This window comes from Venturia canescens, chromosome 2 (assembly GCF_019457755.1).
Source record: "Venturia canescens isolate UGA chromosome 2, ASM1945775v1, whole genome shotgun sequence".
NCBI classification, from domain to species: Eukaryota; Metazoa; Arthropoda; class Insecta; order Hymenoptera; family Ichneumonidae; genus Venturia; species Venturia canescens.
In genome coordinates, this window is record NC_057422.1 from 11,956,773 (window position 1) to 11,978,637 (window position 21,865).

Consider the following 21,865-nt stretch of genomic DNA (forward strand, 5'->3'; position numbering starts at 1 on the left):
TTATTGTCAATGCATTTCTTTATTACAATACAATATATACAAGATTAGCATCGTTATCAAGCCGATGGTATACAACGACGTGTAGAACTGGCAGCTTTATGGAACGAAAAAACAATGTTCTTGTAAAAGAGAAAAAAAAAGAAGAAAGAAAAAATATATTCGTAGATTTCATGCGAATTTGATATTTTTCAAATTTCCTCTGCAAATTCCATCTTCTCGATTCAACAGTCATTCGTTCGAGTCCGACAACTCGAGTTTAAATTTTGTGTCGTATACAATTTGAAAAACTTAAATGGGAAAAGAAAAAATATTGGTAAAAATTGAAATGTATTTGAAAGACTTTCGGCATGAAAATCTTTCGACGACGTTATCAACTTCTCTCCTAAGAATGACAAGAATGGAAAACAATTTTCTAATAAAATTACTATTCTCCTGGAAAATTTTCTATGTTTTTTTTTAATATTAATTTCTCAAGATTTTTTCTACAAAAAATAATAACTGCTGATCTAAAGATTGTACTAAAATAAATAAAAAAAACTTATTCCATATTTTTTCCATTCAAATCGTGCATATTCGCAATTTACGACGTAGTACTTTTTTTCAATTTCTATATCCAATTCATTGCTGTTTTTTTTTTCACATTTTTTCACATCTATTTCTCCTCTACTACAGGACGAAATCCAATAACGTTGGAATAATCACTCAAAAGTTTGAAATTTTCTTCATTCCCAACAATTGACTGGCGAAAACGCAAAAAAAAATGCAAATCCTGTAGAACGAAGTACGTAAATGCTTCAATAAATTTATAATCGAGGAATGATAACGGCGAAAAAGGAGACGAAACAAGGTTGAAAAAAACGTGATCGCTTTTTTCAAGAATAAATGTTGAACACGATTTCGGCTATTCGCAATATTTTTCGTTGAGAATCCAGCGTCGTGGCGACGTTAATAATAAAATTGTACAAATTATTTCGTAATGGAAACAACCAAACAATAATGCCTTTTCACACGATCGTGTCAAACGATCTGTGCGCAAAGAACGAAATATTCATACGAAATCTACGGATTATTGAAGACACTGTTTAATTTAATTAAAATTTTAACAGCTGCTTCGCGTGCCATTCACACTAACATGGAACATTAATTCGTACAAATTTTCATACAAAAATTTAACCTTCCATTAAAGTTATCATACGAAAAAAAAACAAAGTTTTTAATATGTTTCATTTTTTTCCATTTGTGGTCGTAACTTATCGTTTGGAGACTGTATCAAAATTTTTCGAGAAAAACATGGATCTTTGGGGTTTCGGTTCCTTTCATCGATACTGAAGGCGATTTTCGTGAAGTCGAAATCGCTATTCGAACCACTAATTTTGAAAACACTTGACTGCTTTTCGGCCCTGGAATTGTCGCAACGATTATTGCCAAATTGCAGAATATTGAATCGACTTAATTGTCACTATTCCGAAGTTTGGTGAATAATCATTTTCGAGCAAAGCAATGCAAAGAGATCTTATTCTCATGCTCCCCGAGATAACAACCGAAAAAAACAAATTAAAAAATCATCTCGACAGCTTACGGAAAAATGCTGTTAACGGTGCAAATCGGCCAGCAATGCAACACTCTATAGTCGCTTTCTTCCTTCACGGTATCGTAACTAAAATAAATAAAAGGAAAAAATGAAGAAACAAACGAATCAACTAGTTTACAATGGTGACTTGGAAATATGCGATTTTCGCAGCAAATATTTTCAAAAGAGTCCAGTCGACGATGTGTGTGCAAAATCTTTGATCTTACTATTCGAATTCACAATGAGAAATTTGAAATTATCAGCTAGTGGCCGTTCTTATATTGCGATTTTTCACAGAAGCCGTCCGATCTCAATATCGACAAGTTTATTTCGGTTTTCATAAACATTTTCTTTCCAACAAACGGAAAGGATCTTTTGAAAATCGCTTCGTTCCTGACTTTTGATCCCTTACTTTTCTCTTTCCCTTCCTTCGCGTTCTCAAACATGTTGAAGCGATATTTCTTCATGACAAATTATAATTACTTATCGAACTAGACCAACCGAGCAAAGCACGGTTGTCTAACGCTCTCTGCTACGTGGGCCCAGCAAAAAGAGCTGTCAATCCTGTATCTGCTGAGTTCTTCGAGATGTCGTCGACTCTTATCGTCTGAGGTTTACCGGTCACTTTCAATCTTGGCAAGTTATCGATTTTTATTTCTTTGCGAAACAGCTGACCGACGCTTCGCCCTATCAACTGAAAAAACATTGGAACCATTTCGATTACGATTAATTTATTTTCCAATGACGGTGGAGATAACCTTTTTTTCTTCAATACTACTCCATTTGCTTATCACTTCTTGAAAACCGACGATTCGATCATGCTTTTACGACAATCACCATAAAAATAGCAAAACATTATTTTTATCGTACTTCAACGTCTTACCTGATTCGTGATTTTTTTGAATAATTCTTTTTTCCCCTTTTCAACTTTATTTCCCTTAGTATTGGTCACCGACATTTTCTCATCGAAGCGTTGCAAATCGGCGGGATTCACACCCGGTATTTGTTGCATCACTTCAATGATGTTTGGAAACTTTGGGCGTAAACATTCGTAGACCTGTGCCCCGAGAGTCACGAGAGAACCTTGATTAGCCTCGTGTTGTCCGTGAAGTTGGAGACCTTGCAGTACGGCGACCATTATGTGAGCTGCCATGGCAGGTGTTAGGCTACCGTCACTGGCCAATGCACGTACGATTGGTCCGGTCAACATTGTTGCTTTTAAGCTTGCGTTCGAATCGTTCCATGAAAGGGCGCTGTGCATATGCAAAAAATACAAAGGTTTTCATTTTCACTATTCAACGTCAAATTTTGATGAGATTTTCGGCTCGGATTGTATTTTGTTTTTTCCAAACGAAGAACAACGTACCCGAGTACACAGAGAACAACGCTGTGACACGTCGAGGGATGACGAAGTACAAAGGCCCCCAATTCACTGACAACCTCGGCGACGATACTATTTCCTCGAGACGCTGGTGGATCAACAGCCATACCTCCACTGTCGTGATCCATAGAATCCGGTGGCGAAGCATCGCACGCTGCACCACCGACAATCGTAACTTTTAAAACGTCCACGAAATCTCTCGTTAAATTTCTGTTGAGCATGTCGTCGATGACCTCCTGAGCATCGGTATTTTCCTCGTCGAGACCCGATTCGTACAGTCTCGTTATGTATTGCCATTTCGCGCTCAGTCTCTGACACACTTAAAAATAAAAAAAAAAAGAGAAAAATTCAATGATTCGACTCCGAATATCGATACGAGTGAGAGTTGATTTTTTTTGGATTTCTCTATTTGTACTCACTGTGCGTAGACACGTGCGTAAGTACCGGGACTAAGACACTTTCGTAAAATGCAGGCGGACACGAGTATATGAAGGGCTTGAGAAAAACCCGTATTATTGGCCGTAGTCTGTAGTCTGGAATGACCTGAAATTCGTTGAAATGTTTTATGAAACAATGAATGAACGGAGATTTCGAAGTTTGAAAAAAGGAAATACAAAAAAAAAATTAATGGTGAACAAACTAATAATAAACTCACCTCCATATTTGAGAAAACTGAATTGAGAAGAGCCGGAGCAAGACCAGAAAGCTGATAAAAGTCTCGTCCTATAGTGTGACAACCACTTCCAAGCATGTGATAACAATGATCTTGAATATTGGAAAGAAATGATTGCATTCGTGTGAGTGGTGCATTGGGTACTTGATCAGTTTCGGGAGTATTATCGCCACCGTTACCGATGCCCAAACCGAGCAAATTTGTCTTTTCCGACTCGAGGAGGCCATGAGCATTCCGGAAACCCTGCAATTCACAATATACAATAAAAATGTAGTTTTTAAATAAAAAATGGTACGTAATTTACAGCGGGTAATTATATTTTGAGTGATATTGGAAAAAGTTTGCTAGTAATATAGATTATGACTTTAAGATATTCGAAGGCGTTGCAAATTTGGGACATTCGAAGCGATAGAAGACAAGCGATTACGTAAAACTTACTTCGGAAAGTGAAGCCAACGCGGCTGGAGTAAAAAGAGCGTTCATAGCACGAACCAGAGCGAAAAGAGTCGGTAAAACTGGTATAATGTGGGGAGCGATAGGATTTCTATACACAGGATTGCCACTTTCGCTGAGAGCGGCGACGAATCCACCTCTGGCAGCTCTGTCAGGATCTTCGGGTATGGAACAACGCTTGACAACGCTCAGAACGGTGGATATGCAGAACAAGAGATCAGCACGATTCTTCGCAGCCGGATCATCGAGACCGAATTCCACGGGTGGTCTGTCCAGTCCAACAAATCGCATGAATTCAATGGGCCCTTTGAAAGCCTCGAGTCCCAGAGCCATGAATTGAGCGGAGCCTTCGCCAATAACTTCAGCAACGAAACACGTTTGTCTCTCGTAATCACAAAAATGATTGGATATAAGTAAAAGTGCTTCGTAAAGAATGACACTCTCCATTCTGGAGAGTTGGCTCGGTTCCCGAATTAATCCTCTAACGGTAGTGTGAATTTGATCGAATACAGGCAACAAGAGAAGAGGATATTTGAGGCCAATTTTCACCATCAAACTGGCGGCGTGTCGTCGAACATTTTTAGTCGCTCTGGAACGGGTATTTTTCGTTTCGCCAGGCGCTTGAAAAACGAGAGCGGCAAATATTTTTTCCAAAACTCGAGGCAATATTGCAACTCCCGGCATGGTCATGGAGCCTGTTGACATCGAAAGAAATACGAAGAGAGCGCTGACGCAAGATAACAGGGTAGATAAGAGCCATGGATCTTGGGGCGAATAGCCGAGACACAATTCGAGCAATTGAAGACCGTTTTGAACACTGGGCCTTTCGTTTACGAGAAGAATACGCGATGTCACAGAATCCAAGGCTTGAGAGAGGGCTTCCCACTCGAGATACTCCGGATCGGTCGGATCACTCTTGTAACGTACGTTCGCCATTCCTTTACTTATTTTCGCTGTTAACCATTGTTGCACGTAAGCGAATGTTACGAGGGGCGACACCATTGTGGCATGGCGGAAACCTTCGAGTAAATCCATCCTGAGACGATGGCGAAATACGGCAAATTCTTCTTCGGAATCATAATCCGTCAAGCAATAAGCTGTTATGCCATTTGCGTTACGTCCATTCGGATAAGCTATTTTCATAAGTTTTGGCGCCGTGCTCTCGATGTACTTTGGTATGTAAGTGAGAATTAACGAGTCAGTCTTTATTTGTTCGTGTTTGAACAACATTATCCAAATTGAATTTGCCAAATGAGTCAACGTTAAGCTGGAATGCATCGTAAAACTCAATACAGCGTCAAGGAATATGTTGAAATTGTTTGGACGTATGCTCGATGAGTCTTCTTTACCCCAAAGAGTGCACAATTGTGTTGCCATTCCCGTCAGTACTTGTGTCAATTTTTTCAGAAATAAATAATGATTCTCATGCGATGCGACGTGGGTGCCCGGTGATGCTATCGCTGACGAATATATGTATCGCAATGCTTCCTCCGTGAATAGAATCATCAGTTGTTTCCTATCTTCTGCTTTTCCTTTTCGGTTTACCACTTGTAAAAGGCACTCTGCAGCCGCGCACTGGAACGTTGGATCGCCCAATAACAAACACAATATTCGTGGCAAACGTCCTTCTTCCGCCATTATGTGGTTTATCGATACCCATTCCACGAATCCCGTCAGTGTCAACAAAACCACCTGATTGAAATGATCGAAAAATTTTAGCAAACACTAACAAACTCGCTTCTTCTCCCATCGTACTGTCATGCAGTCTTGTTTCTTCATTTTCACAAATTTCGTGCATATCATTACAAACTTATACGAAATTTGTGAACTTTAATTAATATTGAAATACTCTTTCATTGAAAATCTTACATAAAATATTCAAAAGCATCAACAGAAAAAGTCTATGAATTTTCTAGAAAATTTACCGTACCTGAACAACTTTGCTGTGAGCACCAGCTTCGGTGGTATTACCCAGAGCACTTTGTTTTTGAAATTCAGAAAAGTGTTGTTCCATGAGCCGAAGGAAAAAGGCAAAAATTTCAGCCATATTAGTGGTGAGAGCTTGATAAATGTCCTTTCGTCTTTGATTTGACTCAAGGGTCTGTAAAAGTGCTACGTCTTCAACGAGGCGCAGGAAAACAAGGAGAACGACTTCAGTTTGACTCTCTCCATGGGTGCAAGCTTGACTCAATTCGGCGAGCAGAGTTGGCCATTGCTGAGGCCACTCACGTTTTATCATCTCAACAACGACTCGTGACAGCGCGTCTTTGATATGAGTTTCGTCCTGAGAACGAGGGTCTGTTCCTTCTTGCAATAATTTCATTGCGTTTTCCTTTATAAAGATTTTTTCTGTTTGCGATATTTGAGTCCACCGATATTTGATACAATGCTCCATTAATTGTAAACCAAAGTGTCTCACTATGGAACTTCTTTCAGGTGATTTTTGTGCCAAATAAAGGCCGCATTGCGCGCACAATGGCGAAGTCTCTTTAAACCTTTCACAAGCATTATACACATCCAAACGCTGCTGATGCGGTATATCTGGTGACATCATTACTTCCACCACCCGTGCAAGTTCCCCTGAGATTTGGGCAACATCGCCCACCCCAAACTCCATCCCTGTGTCCGTGTTGCGCTGAAATTTTCCATTTTCAGTATTACTTAATTTGTAATGATGGAATGTTTCAGATTTTGATCATTGGAGTTTTTTTTCTCTGGGAACATCCATTTATTTTGGAGCAACAAAAAAATCCCTCCAAAATTTTTGCTCCAAAAACTTTTTTACACTATAATAATTTTGCAAATTCATATAATTACATGGCTCATATAATTACATGGCTCATATAATTCTTGGAAAAATAAATAGCCAGAGTAAATGAATATTTCCTTATGTTGGAATTTTTTTGAAAATTTGAAGAGGATGTAGGGAAAAAATTTACTCAATTTTATTGCTATTTAGTAGAAACTTGTGTGGGTTGCTTGGGTTGTGAGAATTAAAAAAATTTTCCCCATTTGATAAGGGTTAGAGAAAAATTGATAGTCGTTAATTTTTTTCCAAATAGAGCACCGTACTCTAAGTTGATTGCAGGAACAGCAAATAAATGTGGAATTTCAAAAGGACGACTTTGCACACAGTTTTGGAAAAAAATTGGTCATATAGAAACGTTATATTTTTTTTTTGAGCATGCAATTGGTGTTCCTCAAGTCCAACTTTCAAAATGAGTGAAACCACCCCCTCCCATTATCTATTGGGAGGATTTTTATTTTTTCATTTGCCTAATTAATCACTATAATATTCTAAGCAAATACGTAAAAAAATTTCGTCATATCGATATGAACGGTTTGGCAAGGATGTTTATTTTTGATTTTGATGATAGAGAATTTAGCGATAAAAAAATAAATGAAAAAAGCAAAAGTATATTTCGACACGAGGTCCCCGCAGTTTTTAGAGGAACACATCATACGTGCACGCCGACCATGCCTTGACAGAGTATATCCGCACGGAAAGAGCTGCGTTGAAAAAAAAGAGGAAAAAAATCGAGCTCAAGATTCCGATGTTTGGCAAGAATCGTTATAGCGCGTCACTGTGTCGTTTTATCGCGCAATACACTTTTATTTACTGTTGTTTTTCTTCACCGTTCGTAATGAACACTTTGATGGTTCGAAATTCCCTTTTCTTTTCAATAATAAATACTTATAAACGTGAACATTTTACCCGAACCCGAGAATGAGGCTGGCTTCTGTGTGAGATGCGGCACGTTGGACGATCGCATGTATATATACATAATGGTACACGGGGCAGCGCGCGATCATAGCGCCCCCCAGGCGTGTCGAAATCTCTTCAAAAATCTCGTTTTGTAATAACGCGGTCAAATTTTCGCGCATTTTTTGTCTATAACCCCTGTGTTCGTTATTTTCAAAACTTGCAAGGTTCATCACGACCGATCGCTTTTTTTGCGTTCCTAAATAATCATTTGACCTAACTTTTAGAGAAAAGCAACTGAAATTAATATAAGGTTAACTTTAGCTTAATGTCTGTGCGACAGTCTATACAAATATTATATATATAGACTCACGGGGTTTGAATAAGGAACATTGGATTATTGGGGGTTATGCCGGCAGTTTCGTAAGTTTACCCCAAATTTTTGCTCAGTGCTGAAGAAACCCTCTGAAAAACGTTTGTTCATCTGCTCTGCACTAACAGAACAATGGACGAGGCTCTAGTGACTCAGCCAACTACCAAACTATGTTTTTCCGACCAAATACATTGCGTCGAGCTGTCACCTTACGAATGGTCACAACATCTTATTTGCATCGCTCTTAGTCAGGAAATTATCGTAGGAACGGTCCATTTCCAGGTACTTAGCCCATCACTGCGTCGGTGGAATTTGGTTTTATTTTTTTCCCCAACAGAAATATGTAAACAATTCGAGCTCTTCAAAACATTTTAAATATTTTCCTACTACAAAGGACACATCAAATCGTAACCATAAATAGCAAAAAAAACTCATTCGGTGAACTATCCTACACATGAATTTTGAAACTTTTAACATTTTTAGGACGAGGATGAACTCATCGAGGATATTTCTTACAAACCCCTTAGAACATTTCATCACGATACCAGAGTTCACACAATTGCCTGGAGTCCGGACACTTCGCTGAGCGTTGTTCCCAAAATTGTTTCTTTCTGCGCAGCTGGGGCAGATTTTAAGATACGACTTTACAACAGTAATCTGAATGATGTTCATGTTTATGAGGTATATGTTTATGAGAATGATTCTCATCGAAGAGTCAAGACTTTACAATTTTTACCTTCCTTGGTATATTCTCTCTCAAATTAATTTACTCAATACATAAAACATAAAATTTTATAATTTTTCATATTTAAAAAAATATTCGTTAGTTTTTCTGGATCATTTCATATCTGACTCAACACCATAAGAATACAAACTCTCTTGTGCAAACTGAATTTCTAATATTCTTGTATAAGAGTAAAATTGAAAAACTGACGAATGCACACTTATTTGAATACTTGCAGGTTTTGCAAAAATGTTTACATCTGTGTCTATCTCAATAAAATTGAAAACCTGTTTCAGATATTGGAAAGCCACAAGGATTACATAAATGATTTGTCGTACGAGTCAGAGGGTGAACTTTTGGCATCAGTGTCGGACGACCACACGTGCAAGTTGTGGGCCGTGAAGGAGGAACAAAAGTATGTGACCAGTTTTTATCTAACATCGCCAGGAATGAGCGTTTGTTGGCATACCGAGGAATCCGGAAAATTGTTAGTCGCCGAAAAAAACGGTTTGATTCATATGTACAACGTGAGGAGTCAGCAGGCAATAATGTCGTTAGATGCTGGAGTTATTCCATTGACATGTGCCGACTGGGGACCAAATCCGTTGAAGGTCGTTTGTCTGGCATCTGGTGAGCTACTACTGTGGGATGTTTCGAGACCCAGTCGTCCGACGGAAAGCCGAACGCTTCACATCGAAGGCGGTCTATCTGTGAAATTTGCACGGGGCAACGAGAACCTCGTTGCAAGTCTCGGTCGTCCTGATAATCTCGTAAAAGTCACGAATTTGCGGACTAAACAAGTCGTTATGTGCGGTAAAGTTCGGCTGGTTGGTAGTATAACGTGGCATCACAAATTACCTTACCTCTGTGCTGCCAACGATCGTGAACTTTTCTTCTGGCGTTTGAACTCAAAGTGATGGACCAACGAAAGGTTGCATCGGTGCCAATTTGCCAACGAAACATCCACATTGCGCTTCGAAATGAAATACAATAATCGAGAATATTTTAATTGTATAAAAGTGTTTTTATTCCTGAAATGAAAATTTTGCCTGTTTTCTATCTTCCAACAAAACTGCAAACTTTAATGAAAAAAAGTATTCTTCGTTATCGAAGGGGAGCGAAAGAAAAACCAAAAAATCTCAGTGCTATCGTACAAAAAATTTCGTATAAAAATAAAGCCCAGATATTTTATCAATCGTTCTACGATTGGTAAATTGTAATACTGCTTTAGGATATCGCTTTCAACCATGTCTCGGTCAGGGTTTTCGTGAAACTATCCTTAGTGTCACCGTCCGCTAGAATACTCGCTAATTCGGTCGCTTTGCTATAAGCGAGCATTGGACTGGGCGCGCAAACGCGTTCTTCCAAAAAACGTTTTTTTTCGTTCCTCAAGTGATCCAATCTTTCGAGAAGACGCTTCCTATTTTCTTTGTCTTCATTTTCGTCCTCAGGTTTTTGAAAACTTCCTGAAAATCCAAAATTCTAAAATTATTTAAAAAATTCGCTAAAGTGTTCCATTTCATTTGTATCGTTAAAACTTGAAAATCAAATCCATAAATGGTTCTTAGTGTTTTTTATCATACCGAGTGCAGCTGCGAGTGAAGTCTCGAGTTTGTTGATCTCGTTCGTCATTGTCGAGTACTCGACGCTCTGCTTATTGAGAGTATCCTCTAACATGTTTTCGACGAGTCTCAAAATTTTGTCGAGATTTTTGAGATCAGTAATATCGTGGGAATTGAGCCAATCGAGAAGACCGAGACACAAGAAAGCTCGTAAACTCTTACAAACACTCAAGTCATTTTTAACAAATAAACTATTCTCGTTTTCAGGACTTGTATTTTCTAAATTAACGAGTAATCTGATCAGTAAACTTCCACCGTTGCTGTTTGTTTTCGTTGGATAAACAGTTTCATACTGTGAAACGGCTCCGACAGCGGCAACTAAATGGCAAATTTGTTTTTGTAACGAATCCGCGATTGCGTATAATGCTAAATAATGACTCGCAGTGATCCAAAGCATTTGCTCGTTTTCTGGAGTAGAGAAATTTGTAGCCTGTGACAAAACATTGTAATGATCAAGATTATTCTCGCATTTTGATCGCAATGTTTCCAAAAGATTACTTCCCCCTCCATCCTCAATCCACGCGGACATCGTACAAGGATCGATAACTTTTGCCACAATTTTTTTCATTTCTTCAAATACTTCTAACTGTGCTCGACGATGATTTATTTCTGAAAATTTTTCGACAAATTTTCTTGCAGTTGCACAGTCCGAAACAAGAAGACACTCGTTGAAAGCTTGTTCGGCCAAAGACTCGGACAACCCGGGCTCACTGGTGAGTTGTCCAAGTTCCGCACTGAGTTCCAAAACTTTGAGATCTTTTCGTCGGCTCAAAAGTCTAGCGGCTTTTGCAAAATCCCCAAGTTTAACATAACATTGAGCTGCTTCCTCGAAATTACCGTCTCTGCTCGCGTTGTTCGCCCATTCGTTGAGAATCTTCGTTAATATTTCATCTTCTTTGTCAACTTTGCATCTCGCGAGAACGTAAGCTTCTTTGTACATTTTTTGATCAATGTAAATTTCGATTGCACGATGAATCTTATGAATGGAAAGAAGATAAGAAACAGCCTTTGTGGGATTCGATTCAAACACTAATTGAGTCGCGTAAGCTTCGCAAGTCTCTTGCCAGGTTTTCATAGACAGACCAGCTGAGAGAGACACCAAAAAATCATTTAATCTCTTCTCCGCTATGGCTTCTTGCAAATTTTTCCTCAAGCCATTGTTCCACATACTTATTTCTGTGCTCATATTGTAATGAGCTTGACTCTTGAGAGAAATGTGTTCTTGATCCAAAATCATCGTGATATTTTTCGAGCTGCCAAAAATCGTTGGAATTTTTTCAGTACTCTCATCCGTTTTTTCATCCACCACATCCGTCCCGACTTTCCAATCTTTAGTCATAAGATCTCGAAGTGATTCAACGTAAGCAGACTTATCAGACAAACGTTTCGAATACGCCGAAAGATAAGAGCCTTTTTTTGGTTTTTCCTTTATTGGCTTTAGACCGTTACTAATATGAACACTTTCCTTAGTCTGATCCGGAACTTCCGATTTCAACGGTTCTGACTCGCATGCTTTCGTCTCTGGAGCCATTTCATTAGGTACTTCTTGAGCTGCTTTTTTGCTCTTGCTTTTCTTCGTTCTTATACGTTTCTGATATATTTTTTCAACAGGTTGAACGACTTCCTGATCCGAAATTTTCCAAACCCGCACGATAAAATCAGACGAGCCGGTTATTGCGTAGTCCGGATTCAAAGGACTCCACATGCAACATTGCACCGGTGCTTTATGACCGGTGTAAGTTGCGATGAGCCGCTGCGTCTCGATGCTCCAAACTTGCGCTGTGTTATCATAGCTTGCGGATATCAAGTACCCACTGAAGTGCGAGCTCCATGCCAGTGAAACTACTTTGTCGCTGTGCCCTGTCAGACTCGCCACGATTTTAAACCGCGCCAAATCGTTTTCGGCAGTCCTTTCAATTTCGTTTGACACTTTAGAATTCTCTAGAACGTTCAGTAACTCCGTTGCATCAAGAATCGTTATCGTCGGCGAATTTATCGCAACTGCCAGATAATTTCGTAGTGGAGAAAAACCCAAATCGGTCGAAGTACTGTCAGGATGCCAAGCTAAACACTGCACCGCGTTCTTCATTGCATAAAATGGTTTACCAATTTCGCTGAAATTTCGGCTCATGAGAGAAATTGCTCTGAAAAAAAAAAAATATTAATTTTATTTTTCGTTATTGTTAGTAGAGACTTTTCAAGTTGCATAGCAATCACTCCAACTTTCATTCACATTTTTTTTTAGCCAAAACATTTATTGCATCATAATTCAAAGAAAATTGCGTTAGAATTTAACTTTAAATGAAACTTTGAACCATGTTAAACTTTTATTGACTTAGTGATTTGGGTAATTTTGGATAGTTCAAAATTGTGGAGTGCTTTTACCCATCGTTGTAACCGACTGCGATACAAGTATAGTTTGGTTTCCAGGCGAACTCCGTACAGTTTTTTTTCACGATGCACTTGGCTTCTGTAAAAATAAACCAAAAACGTGAAATACTCCAATAAAAATAGCAACTTTGCTCGTCTCATTTGTTACGTCAAATTTGGATGAGAATACCTTGTGTAGGTTTTTCCGATGGATAGTAGACGAGTTCGTTATCACCGCAGGAGTAAAGAACAAAACTTTCGTTATCCGGATTGGGACCCCATCCGAGAGAATAAACAGTATGCCGATGGTACTGACGATACAGAATCGGGGGTTTCGTGTTCGAATTCGTGTCCCAAACACCGACACGTCCCTCGCCAGTTCCAAAAGCCAATAAATTTTCTTTTTCCGGATGCCAAGCGATCTAAATAATAATCGTCAAAGTTTATGGTAACGTTTTCCGAAGTATTCAACTCGAGAAAGTGGAGAAAATGTAATCTACCGATCGAATTTTTCCCATTATTTTTTGCCACTGCGTTGTCACATCGAAAGTTGTCTGGTGAGGCTCCGATAAATTCCACAACCTTAACATCGCATCTCCAGCACCAAAAGCTATTCGCGAAGTATCCAGAGGACAAGCAGCCATACAGTAAATGTATCCACCTTGAGTAGGTGTACTGTATTCGAGTGTACATAATGGGCCCATCACCGAACTTTTTATCACTTGACGATCTTGCGCGAGTGTCCATACGATTGTACTGTGGAGCATTTTCTTATTTTTAGTAACAATTTTATTTTTTTAAAACTGTTTCATTGCTTCATTTTGGAAATTCCAAAATCTATTTGCCTGTTAGCCCACTTTTGTCTTCTATTGTATTTAAACATGTTTTATCCGCAGTCGCAATGTCAAAATTTTGATAAATCTATCCCTCGTTTCAAAAGTAACCCCTCGAATGAATAATGAGTTTTGCTCATATTTGTTGATTAACAAAAAATTACTAACGGTGAAGAATTTCTCCAAGTTTTTTCCTCTGTCGGAGCCTTTCTTGGCACATCCGCAATGCAAAATAATCCACGCGTATGATGAGCATGTAAGAGTTTGCAAGTAGGTTGATTTTTAGCACCACTCGTGAGATCCCAGGATATTAATTCACCCCAGGAAGAACTGACCATAAGTGTTTTTGGTTGGGACCAACAAACAGCCGTCCAATTTCCGACGGAGGCGGGCATTTTAACTCTGTGCTGGCTTGAATTCATTGGCGCAACTGGCATAGGAATATTCAATTCATAGCGTCCATCACTACCTGCTCGCCACACGAATACAAATCTGTAAACCAAGGGAGAAAGTAGACAAAGTTTTTGGTTTCAGAAAGTTTCTTTTCCACAGATTCATTTATTCAAATTAGAAAAAAGAATGATTGAAATTTTTTAGGAAAATTTGGGTTGATTTATACGTATTTGAAATTCAAAAAATCCTTCTCTTTAAAGTGGTGAAAGTGAAATTGTTGAAGAATACTCTGGTAGACAATTTACTTATTTAATTTGGCTCCTATGGAATACAAACAGTTGAAAAATTGGATTTCTCTGCAGATATATGATGAGGAAATTTACTTGTCTTTTGCTCCAGAAGCAAGAAGCATATCCTTAGATCCTGAGTCAGTAACAATATTTTCATCAATAGGACACCAAGAGAGACTCGTGATCTCGACATCGTGACCCCTCAGTTTATAATTTATAGTCCCATTCCCTTGCAAGTTCAGGATGTATACAAGACCACTTTTACATCCCATCGCAACTATATTCGACTTGTGAGGCGAGCATGCCAAACACGTGGCGGTTAATTTGCCAAATGAAAATAATTGGCAACCGTTGTAAGAAATAGTCCAAGCCATTAGAAGACCCTCGTGACTCACGAAACACACGAGATCTGGATTGCATTTTGACCAATCGACTGCTATAACTTTTTGTTTTGTCTGGCAATCAATAATAATGATAAATTATTTTTTGACCATATAAATTATATGCCTCAGATATTAATTCGGGTTATTGAAAAATTTACAGGTGAACAAAATAGGACATTTTTTTATTAGCATATTTTTTCTTTAAACTCGCTGATTTCACCTAAAATTACAATAAAATAGGGGATTAAAAACTAATTTGACAGAATTTCAATAGTGCACAATTTAAATTAGTTCATGTTGGATTTTGAAATTGTTCACATGTGTAAATGAAAATGCAATCAGGGATTCATCAACATTCCTCCACAAATAAAATTATTACCAATTATATATTTATCTAAACGGACGAGTACTGCTACAATGCAGTTGTAATATTGTGCTCAGAACAAATTGATAAATAAACATGTGGAGCTGCTTACATCAATATATTGTTGAGACAATATGGCGCTCATAGTGTCCAAATTCCATATCCTTGCTATGTGTTCATCTCCTCCAGATATGAGGAGATTCTTATGCGGTTGTCCATATTCTGGAGAAAATGCAAGACTAGTAACCTTGTCGGGATGTGCGTTACTGATGAGAGAATAACTGAGATTTTTGCTGTTCTCCTGTGGTTTGGCCACAACTATAGAATTTCTGGCACCCCAAGCGACTGTTCCATCGTTAGCACAAGACAATATGCTGTTGAGGTACCAATTTGGCGACGGAGGCAATGTAACTTCATTCATCTTGGCCTATCGATCTATTCTAAAAAATGATACATCAGAAGAAATTCAATCACACAAAGTTATAAGAAACTGACTACAATTGTTGCAACTTGATAGGCCAAAATATGCTACTAGGATACACGAAATTCAAAAATGTTTGCACGATTTAAAATTTTTTAATTTTCAATTTATTTTTTTCGATTGTCCAGCTTTTTGTGTCTATTGTAGATTTTGTTTTCTTCATGGAGTAACAGATAAATACTTTCGCCGACTATTGAAACAGGAACCAATTTGAATTTTCGAGGTTAACCGGCACTTTTGAAAGAGTGAATATTTGAAATATTACCGAACGCAATTATAATTGTTCAACTTTATCAGTCGACCGTATCAGAAAAGTTTTAAATTATATTATGAGTTCATTATTACGAAATTATATAATATTACGAGATAAATATACGAAAATCGTGTGAGTTACGTTTTATCGCGATATACATGCAGCGATATATCTCAAAGTATATAATATATATATCGAAATACACACGAACACGAGGCAAAGAGAGATCAGCTGATTCTGCGGTCGGTAAAAACACTCTGATTGGTAATTTCTGTATATATTAGTTTCGCGTAATAATTTTACTACGTGATTCTTCGATTTTATTGGACGAAAATCGAATTTTAATTGGGTGCGTTCTGATATTCACTAACGACACAACATGCGATTACGTAGTAGATTCTACCTAATATCGTAGCAGCCACTCACAATAACTTGCAATGAATATTGCTGAGATAGGGTCGTGTGTGGCTTCGAAAAATAAGCCATTAGGAATTAAAAAAAAGAAAAAAATAAATGAAACAATGAGGGAAAGACATCGTGGATTTGCCAGAGCGTATCGTTATGGGAAGATGGATTGGATTTTTAGAAAAACACGGCGTGTAAGAGGCTGATTTTGGCTTTGTTTTCTGCCAAGATAAAAACAAATAGAATATTTGCTCAGCGCTGAGCAGACGAGTACGAACACTCTTGGCGACCGGTGACCACTCGTGCGTCTGCATTACAATGCGGACCGTTTAGAGGCGTAGATTGATCATCGGGACTTTTGTGTTTTCAATAAACGAGCTTTGCAATCCTATACAATTCATCAATAATTCCAGCAAATTCTTCTTGACCAAATCGCACATCGAGTTATTCACAATGAAAAACATTCCGCTTTCCCTGCTATTCACGTGCATAATAAGCTTACCAATCGAAGGTTTTGAACTCAATAATGAAATTAACGGAAATCCATTGACACGGCTATTCTCGTCGGTGTATCTACCAAAATACGAGAAAATACCAGAAATCAACCCCGATGTCGACTCATCCACTGTAAGTAGTTCTTATACATACTTTCTTTTGTGTACTTTTATATACTTAGACTAGAGTCTTTTAGCAAAGCACACGCATGAGGGAGATACAGGTCCTTGCATAAACGTCGTTACAAGATAGTTATGTCTATTTTGAATCGACCGTCATAAGAGTGGGTGGGAAAATGATACTTTTCGAATATTACCGGAAAAAAACTTCTTTATGTTGATTTATAAACTCACGATAAATCGAATATTCATCGCATCGAAAGTGAACACTGTGTGGCTATGTGGAATCGAGTTAAAGTGAATTATTGAAATATTCCAGGAATAATGGCACCAACAAAAAAACTTCAGTAAAACTTTAAAAGAAAATATAAAATTTTATATGAAACGATGAAAAAATTCTGGTCATCATTGTTGTCTTTTTTTTGAGTTTATTAGTTATTTTTCAATAAATATTTTCACGATGGCGCGAGACTATAAAGCGTCACAAAAATGGTTGAACTTGTTCTAGTTTTGATGTGTTCAATTACTGAATTTTAATCGAACGATCGCATAAAGTGATCAGTTCGAGTAAGAAAAGTTTCGAAAAAATGAATTGTTCTTGCCGGAGGCCTCGTGTTATAAAATGAATGTACTAATAAGAAATTAATGACGCAATTTTCAAAGTTTTTATTTCCACTGCACATACACATTTTTTGCATATCGAGAGAACGCTTACGAAAATGCAAAGTTCAAACATCCAGTCTCGTGCGATTTGTTGACTCATATACACACGATTTTCACTGACAACGCTCCGGAGGTTGTGCGTTCAGCGTTATTTGTCACACATCAAAAATGAGTCACAATTGTGATTTGAAAACGCATTCGACCGCCTTGTATTGATATGTAGTTGCAGAATTATCTTTGTAACCGGAAATTACGATACGCTACTGTCATAATTAGATTTGAGTTATAAAATTTTTCCTTTTGAAATTTTGATACGAAAATTTCTCCTGTGAGAGCTGAATTTTCGACTCTTAGGATAGACTCGCACAAAAATGCCACCAACAACCACCAAACTTTTTTACTCGCAGCTAACCCGTTAGAGGTCGCGCTCCTGTCCTTCAAACCTCGGTCGCGCGATGAGATCGTCTCACCCGTAAACATTCAACTCGCAACTCCGAAGGTCCAAACAATGCAAAAAAAAGTGAAGATTCTCACCGTTCCAAACCCACCGATTTAGTCAATCAATCAGTAAATGATTGATGAACGATGTGCACGAATTATTCTTTTTTCCGAACACTGAAATTCGCGATTTTCCTTAAACTGACAGTTTTACCATTTTTTGGAATATTTTTTCACCGTCCCCTCCATTACCCATGAATGATCGCACGCATCTCTCACTTTTAACAACCGTTTTTTATTTTTATTTTTTTAAATATTTAATTCTTCAAAAGTCGTGCAAACACCCGATTTTTTTTCACTTGTTCCGACAAATCCTCGACTCTGCGGTGACCGCCAGGGCGAACTGCGCGCTGACCACGCCCCCCTCAGCGTCGACGTTAATTTTTGTTGTTGTTTTGGCAGTTGGACATGATAGAGAGAGCCGGTTATCCAGCAGAAGCTCATATGATCACTACGGTCGATGGATACATCCTCGAAGTCCATCGGATACGCGGAGAGCCGGGATCCACTCCAGTTTTACTTCAGCATGGACTTTTGAGCAGTTCTGCCGATTGGGTTATAACTGGAAAATCTAAAGCGCTTGGTATCCCCATATATTTTGATTTATTCATTTATGCATCAATTTATTGTTACTCCCACAATGATACAAAGTCGACGTTTTTTGACAGCTTACCTTCTGGCCGACCGGGGCTACGACGTGTGGCTCGGTAATGCTCGTGGAAATACTTACTCCCGGGCTCACAAAACACTTTCGACGACGGACTCAAAATTTTGGGATTTCAGGTAATATTTTCGAATGCCCAGAGCCTCAACAACATTTTTAAAAAAGTTTGCAATTTTTTATTTATTGTTTATTTATTATTACTCAATACATTCATTGTTTTGGCACTTCGATCATTTTCAAAATTCACTTAAATTTCAAAAATCAACCAAAAAATGAAAAATCAAGAGTATAATCTTTAAACTCATTGTCACGTGGAGCTGATTTGAACGGACTTCGACTCTGAGCCTCGACTCGAGTCTATAATCTCGAAATAGCACAAAAATTACGTTCCATTCGATGATCATTTTTGAGAAACTTTGATGAAACATTTTTCGAAATACAAAGTGCACACACTAAGTCCTCAGTTGGGATCAGCGCTCGTACCATTTTTGGCACAAGAACTGAAAAACAGCTTCCAGTCGACCGATTAAGGAGGGTGGATCACGAAATCAAAATAATCAGAATTTGATCAAATTTCGTGATAACATTCTTTGGCATCAAGTACACGAATACAATTTTTTTCAAATTTTTTTACCACATGGTTATCCCATAATTGAGCGTTAAATCGAAGTTATTATTCGCGAGATTTATAACTGTTTATATGTAAACTCTATGCTTATAGAAAAAATCGAAAAAAATTTATATTGTCTTATAAATTTTTAAAGAATACATTTACCAAATTTTATGAAATTCTTATAATTTTAAAATTCTTCATATTTTTAACATGGTTTAGCATGGCAACATTGTATCGTCGCGCAGTCCAAACTCACTTCCCTTTTTTCTAGTTTTTTTTTTTTCATAATTTCGATGTAAAATCAATCGATTACAAAAATTAGATGAACGTTGGAAAAAAAAATGGGCCAAGGGGTCGATTTTTTTCCAAACAGTTGAATTAAAACATTGAAAAAAGCGAAATTAATTCACAACCGAAAATTTTACAGCTGGAACGAAATGGGCCTGTACGATCTGCCAGCAGTCATAGAATACATAACGAACTTAAAAAACGATAGTCTCGTCTACGTAGGACACTCGATGGGAACAACGATGTTCTACGTGATGGCATCGAAGAGGCCTGATATCGCTGATAGGGTCAGGCTCATGATTGCACTCGCCCCAGTCGCTTATTTGAGCCACCTGAAGAGTCCAGTGAAAATCATCGCTCCGTTTGCTGACGACATTAAGGTCGTTTATTATTTTTTCAATCCATTCGCAAACATCTGTTCGAAGATTTCATTTTTGAGATGAAAAATAATGACGTTTGATGCTTTTTTTAGTTGATAGCCCATTTTCTCGGTGCTGATGAATTTCTGCCACAAAATATATTACTGAAATTCCTCGCGAGGTATGGCTGCGAAATAGACACGTTGGAGGAAAAAATATGCGCGAATTCCATGTTCGTTATTTGCGGATTCGACAAGGCTCAGTTCAACGAAGTAAGTTTTATGAGTGTTTTGTTTTATAGTCGAAATTTGATGAATTTATCTTGGAAGAAATCTCATTGTAACGCTACCAAAGCCATAAGAATACAGCAGATTTTCAACAATTTAGAAAAAAATCGTTTTTACTAAATTTTACAGACGCTGATGCCAGTAATATTGAGCCATTCGCCTGCTGGCACATCGACAAAAACTCTCGTTCATTACGGCCAGGAAATAAACTCGGGTCGTTTCCAAGCTTATGATTACGGAGCTTCGAAGAATCGTGAATATTATAACAACACTTCCCCACCGGATTATGATATCTCGAGAGTAAAAGTACCCGTTGCTTTATTCGTCGCTGACAACGACTGGCTCGCATCCTCCGTCGTAAGACAGTCAAGGAATTCTGTTAATTAAAAAAATAAGTTGAGAGAAGAGTGAGAAAACGTGCAATCTTTGTTTTTCTAGGACGTCGATTCTCTGTGGAAGCAGTTACCGAACAAAATCGCAATGTTTAGAGTGCAGTTCCCAAAATTCAATCACGTCGATTTTCTTTGGGGGATCGACGCGCCGAAGCTGGTTTATGAAAACGTGTTCACCGTCGTCGAACGATATCGAAACACGAACATCAAGAAAATTTCTCATGCACAGTTCGAAATAATCAGAATCTGAAAAGAAGCGTCGTGCTCGTTATTGCCTGGACTGCCATTTATTTCACGTTTTTTCACGTCGTTACAAATATCGACATATTTCAGACTGTAAACTACAGCTTTGCACCAACCAAAAAGTCTCGTGCCCTTGTGATGTGTCAACCAACGTTGAAATACGTTCGCAATCACATTTGGAATGATCGTTCATCAAATTGAACATTTTTATGGTAAAACTCTTTCAAGCTCTTCTCAAAATTAATTTCGATTTTTTAATATTAATTAGAATAAATTGAGAAAGAAAAATATCATTTTTGGATAGAGAACGATGAAAAAGAATGACGATTGCGAATTATGAAAATAATATTATGCAAAAGTCACTCGTGATAAAATGCTCCATTGTCACCGCAACACATTTTATCAGCAAATATGATATTAATGGCAGTACTAATCGCTTATCAGTGTAATAGCATAATTTTATAGAATTTATAATTTGGTATTTATAAGAAATTTTTCGAAAAATCCACTAAATACTCGCTGGCCTGTAGACTGTGTACTAGGAATAGATTTAGGCATTTATTTTTCAATGTCGAATATGAATTTTCTCATTTTTCTTCCAGAATAATACTTGAAAAGAAAGATTTTCAACTCTTCGACTTTTTATTCTTCCATTCGTTCGTTTTCGAAATATCTTCAAATTGATTGTTTGTTTTTTTCGTTTATTCATATTTTTTGGTTACAGTCGAATTGAAATACATGAAAATTGAACAAAATGTTAAAATCTTATTTCAACATTTCCGTAAAAATTGATTCGATCAAATAATGTAGGTCGATCCGTGTGCCGTATATATATTATTGAAATTTGATGTATGTGTGAGCTTCAAGGCGTGCTGACCGTTGGTAACTCGTGCTCGATCGGAAATCAATTGGTAATTGGTTATGGGTCCGCTAGATAACGCCCTGCGCGGTTGAAAATACCGCGGCTGCCGTT

The 21,865-nt window shown here is 37.8% G+C and overlaps 4 protein-coding genes across 13 annotated transcripts; 2 read left to right on the forward strand and 2 right to left on the reverse strand.

Annotated features, from left to right (window-relative positions):
• Ranbp21 (exportin-5-like protein Ranbp21) lies at window positions 1-7,841 on the reverse strand. Of its 5 annotated transcripts, XM_043412076.1 has the most exons (9): window positions 7,542-7,683; window positions 6,008-6,712; window positions 4,063-5,769; window positions 3,607-3,867; window positions 3,371-3,494; window positions 2,937-3,270; window positions 2,454-2,823; window positions 2,054-2,264; window positions 1-1,657 (listed from the first exon to the last, which is right to left on the reverse strand). In XM_043412076.1, the coding sequence occupies exons 1-8, from the start codon at window positions 7,554-7,556 to the stop codon at window positions 2,103-2,105; spliced, it is 3,678 nt and encodes a 1,225-aa protein (XP_043268011.1). In that variant the 5' UTR covers window positions 7,557-7,683; the 3' UTR covers window positions 1-1,657; window positions 2,054-2,102. The 5 variants fall into 5 exon arrangements, with proteins under 5 accessions (XP_043268011.1, XP_043268012.1, XP_043268013.1 ...); XM_043412077.1 differs by lacking the exon at window positions 7,542-7,683 and adding an exon at window positions 7,793-7,841 and having other exon boundaries at window positions 1-2,264; XM_043412078.1 differs by lacking the exon at window positions 7,542-7,683 and adding an exon at window positions 7,698-7,827 and having other exon boundaries at window positions 1-2,264.
• A 50-nt stretch (window positions 7,842-7,891) lies between these two features.
• Window positions 7,892-9,891, forward strand: Nup37 (nuclear pore complex protein Nup37). Its single transcript, XM_043412090.1, has 4 exons — window positions 7,892-8,203; window positions 8,282-8,435; window positions 8,637-8,834; window positions 9,174-9,891. Exons 1-4 carry the CDS (start codon window positions 8,190-8,192, stop codon window positions 9,792-9,794), a joined length of 987 nt encoding a protein of 328 aa, XP_043268025.1. The 5' UTR covers window positions 7,892-8,189; the 3' UTR covers window positions 9,795-9,891.
• On the reverse strand, window positions 9,881-18,396 carry rig (rigor mortis). Of its 6 annotated transcripts, none has more exons than XM_043412071.1 (9): window positions 18,083-18,396; window positions 15,245-15,572; window positions 14,479-14,840; window positions 13,871-14,194; window positions 13,370-13,625; window positions 13,060-13,291; window positions 12,885-12,969; window positions 10,461-12,643; window positions 9,881-10,343 (listed from the first exon to the last, which is right to left on the reverse strand). In XM_043412071.1, the coding sequence occupies exons 2-9, from the start codon at window positions 15,551-15,553 to the stop codon at window positions 10,105-10,107; spliced, it is 3,990 nt and encodes a 1,329-aa protein (XP_043268006.1). In that variant the 5' UTR covers window positions 15,554-15,572; window positions 18,083-18,396; the 3' UTR covers window positions 9,881-10,104. The 6 variants fall into 6 exon arrangements, with proteins under 6 accessions (XP_043268006.1, XP_043268009.1, XP_043268008.1 ...); XM_043412074.1 differs by lacking the exon at window positions 18,083-18,396 and adding an exon at window positions 17,083-17,106 and having other exon boundaries at window positions 15,245-15,567; XM_043412073.1 differs by lacking the exon at window positions 18,083-18,396 and adding an exon at window positions 16,078-16,098.
• On the forward strand, window positions 16,418-21,522 carry LOC122406560 (lipase 3-like). The gene is made up of 7 exons (XM_043412082.1): window positions 16,418-16,898; window positions 18,449-18,629; window positions 18,715-18,829; window positions 19,751-19,991; window positions 20,084-20,242; window positions 20,387-20,614; window positions 20,696-21,522. Exons 1-7 carry the CDS (start codon window positions 16,725-16,727, stop codon window positions 20,897-20,899), a joined length of 1,302 nt encoding a protein of 433 aa, XP_043268017.1. The 5' UTR covers window positions 16,418-16,724; the 3' UTR covers window positions 20,900-21,522.
• Window positions 21,523-21,865: the final 343 nt, after the last annotated feature.

Bases quoted from the DNA above. Each gene is read 5' to 3' on its own strand.
- Nup37 (XM_043412090.1), top strand. The intron at 8,436-8,636 runs GTACTTAGCCCA...TAACATTTTTAG, and splicing joins TAGGAACGGTCCATTTCCAG to GACGAGGATGAACTCATCGA. The intron at 8,835-9,173 runs GTATATGTTTAT...AACCTGTTTCAG, and splicing joins ATGATGTTCATGTTTATGAG to ATATTGGAAAGCCACAAGGA.
- LOC122406560 (XM_043412082.1), top strand. From the start codon at position 16,725: ATGAAAAACATTCCGCTTTCCCTGCTATTCACGTGCATAATAAGCTTA. The intron at 16,899-18,448 runs GTAAGTAGTTCT...TTGTTTTGGCAG, and splicing joins CCGATGTCGACTCATCCACT to TTGGACATGATAGAGAGAGC. The intron at 18,630-18,714 runs GTATCCCCATAT...GTTTTTTGACAG, and splicing joins TGGAAAATCTAAAGCGCTTG to CTTACCTTCTGGCCGACCGG.
- Ranbp21 (XM_043412076.1), bottom strand. The intron at 3,868-4,062 runs GTAAGTTTTACG...TGTGAATTGCAG, and splicing joins CGTTGGCTTCACTTTCCGAA to GGTTTCCGGAATGCTCATGG. The intron at 3,271-3,370 runs GTGAGTACAAAT...TTTATTTTTAAG, and splicing joins TACGCACGTGTCTACGCACA to TGTGTCAGAGACTGAGCGCG.
- rig (XM_043412071.1), bottom strand. From the start codon at position 15,553: ATGAATGAAGTTACATTGCCTCCGTCGCCAAATTGGTACCTCAACAGC. The intron at 14,195-14,478 runs GTAAATTTCCTC...CTTGGTTTACAG, and splicing joins GCTTCTGGAGCAAAAGACAA to ATTTGTATTCGTGTGGCGAG. The intron at 13,292-13,369 runs GTAGATTACATT...ATTATTATTTAG, and splicing joins TAATGGGAAAAATTCGATCG to ATCGCTTGGCATCCGGAAAA.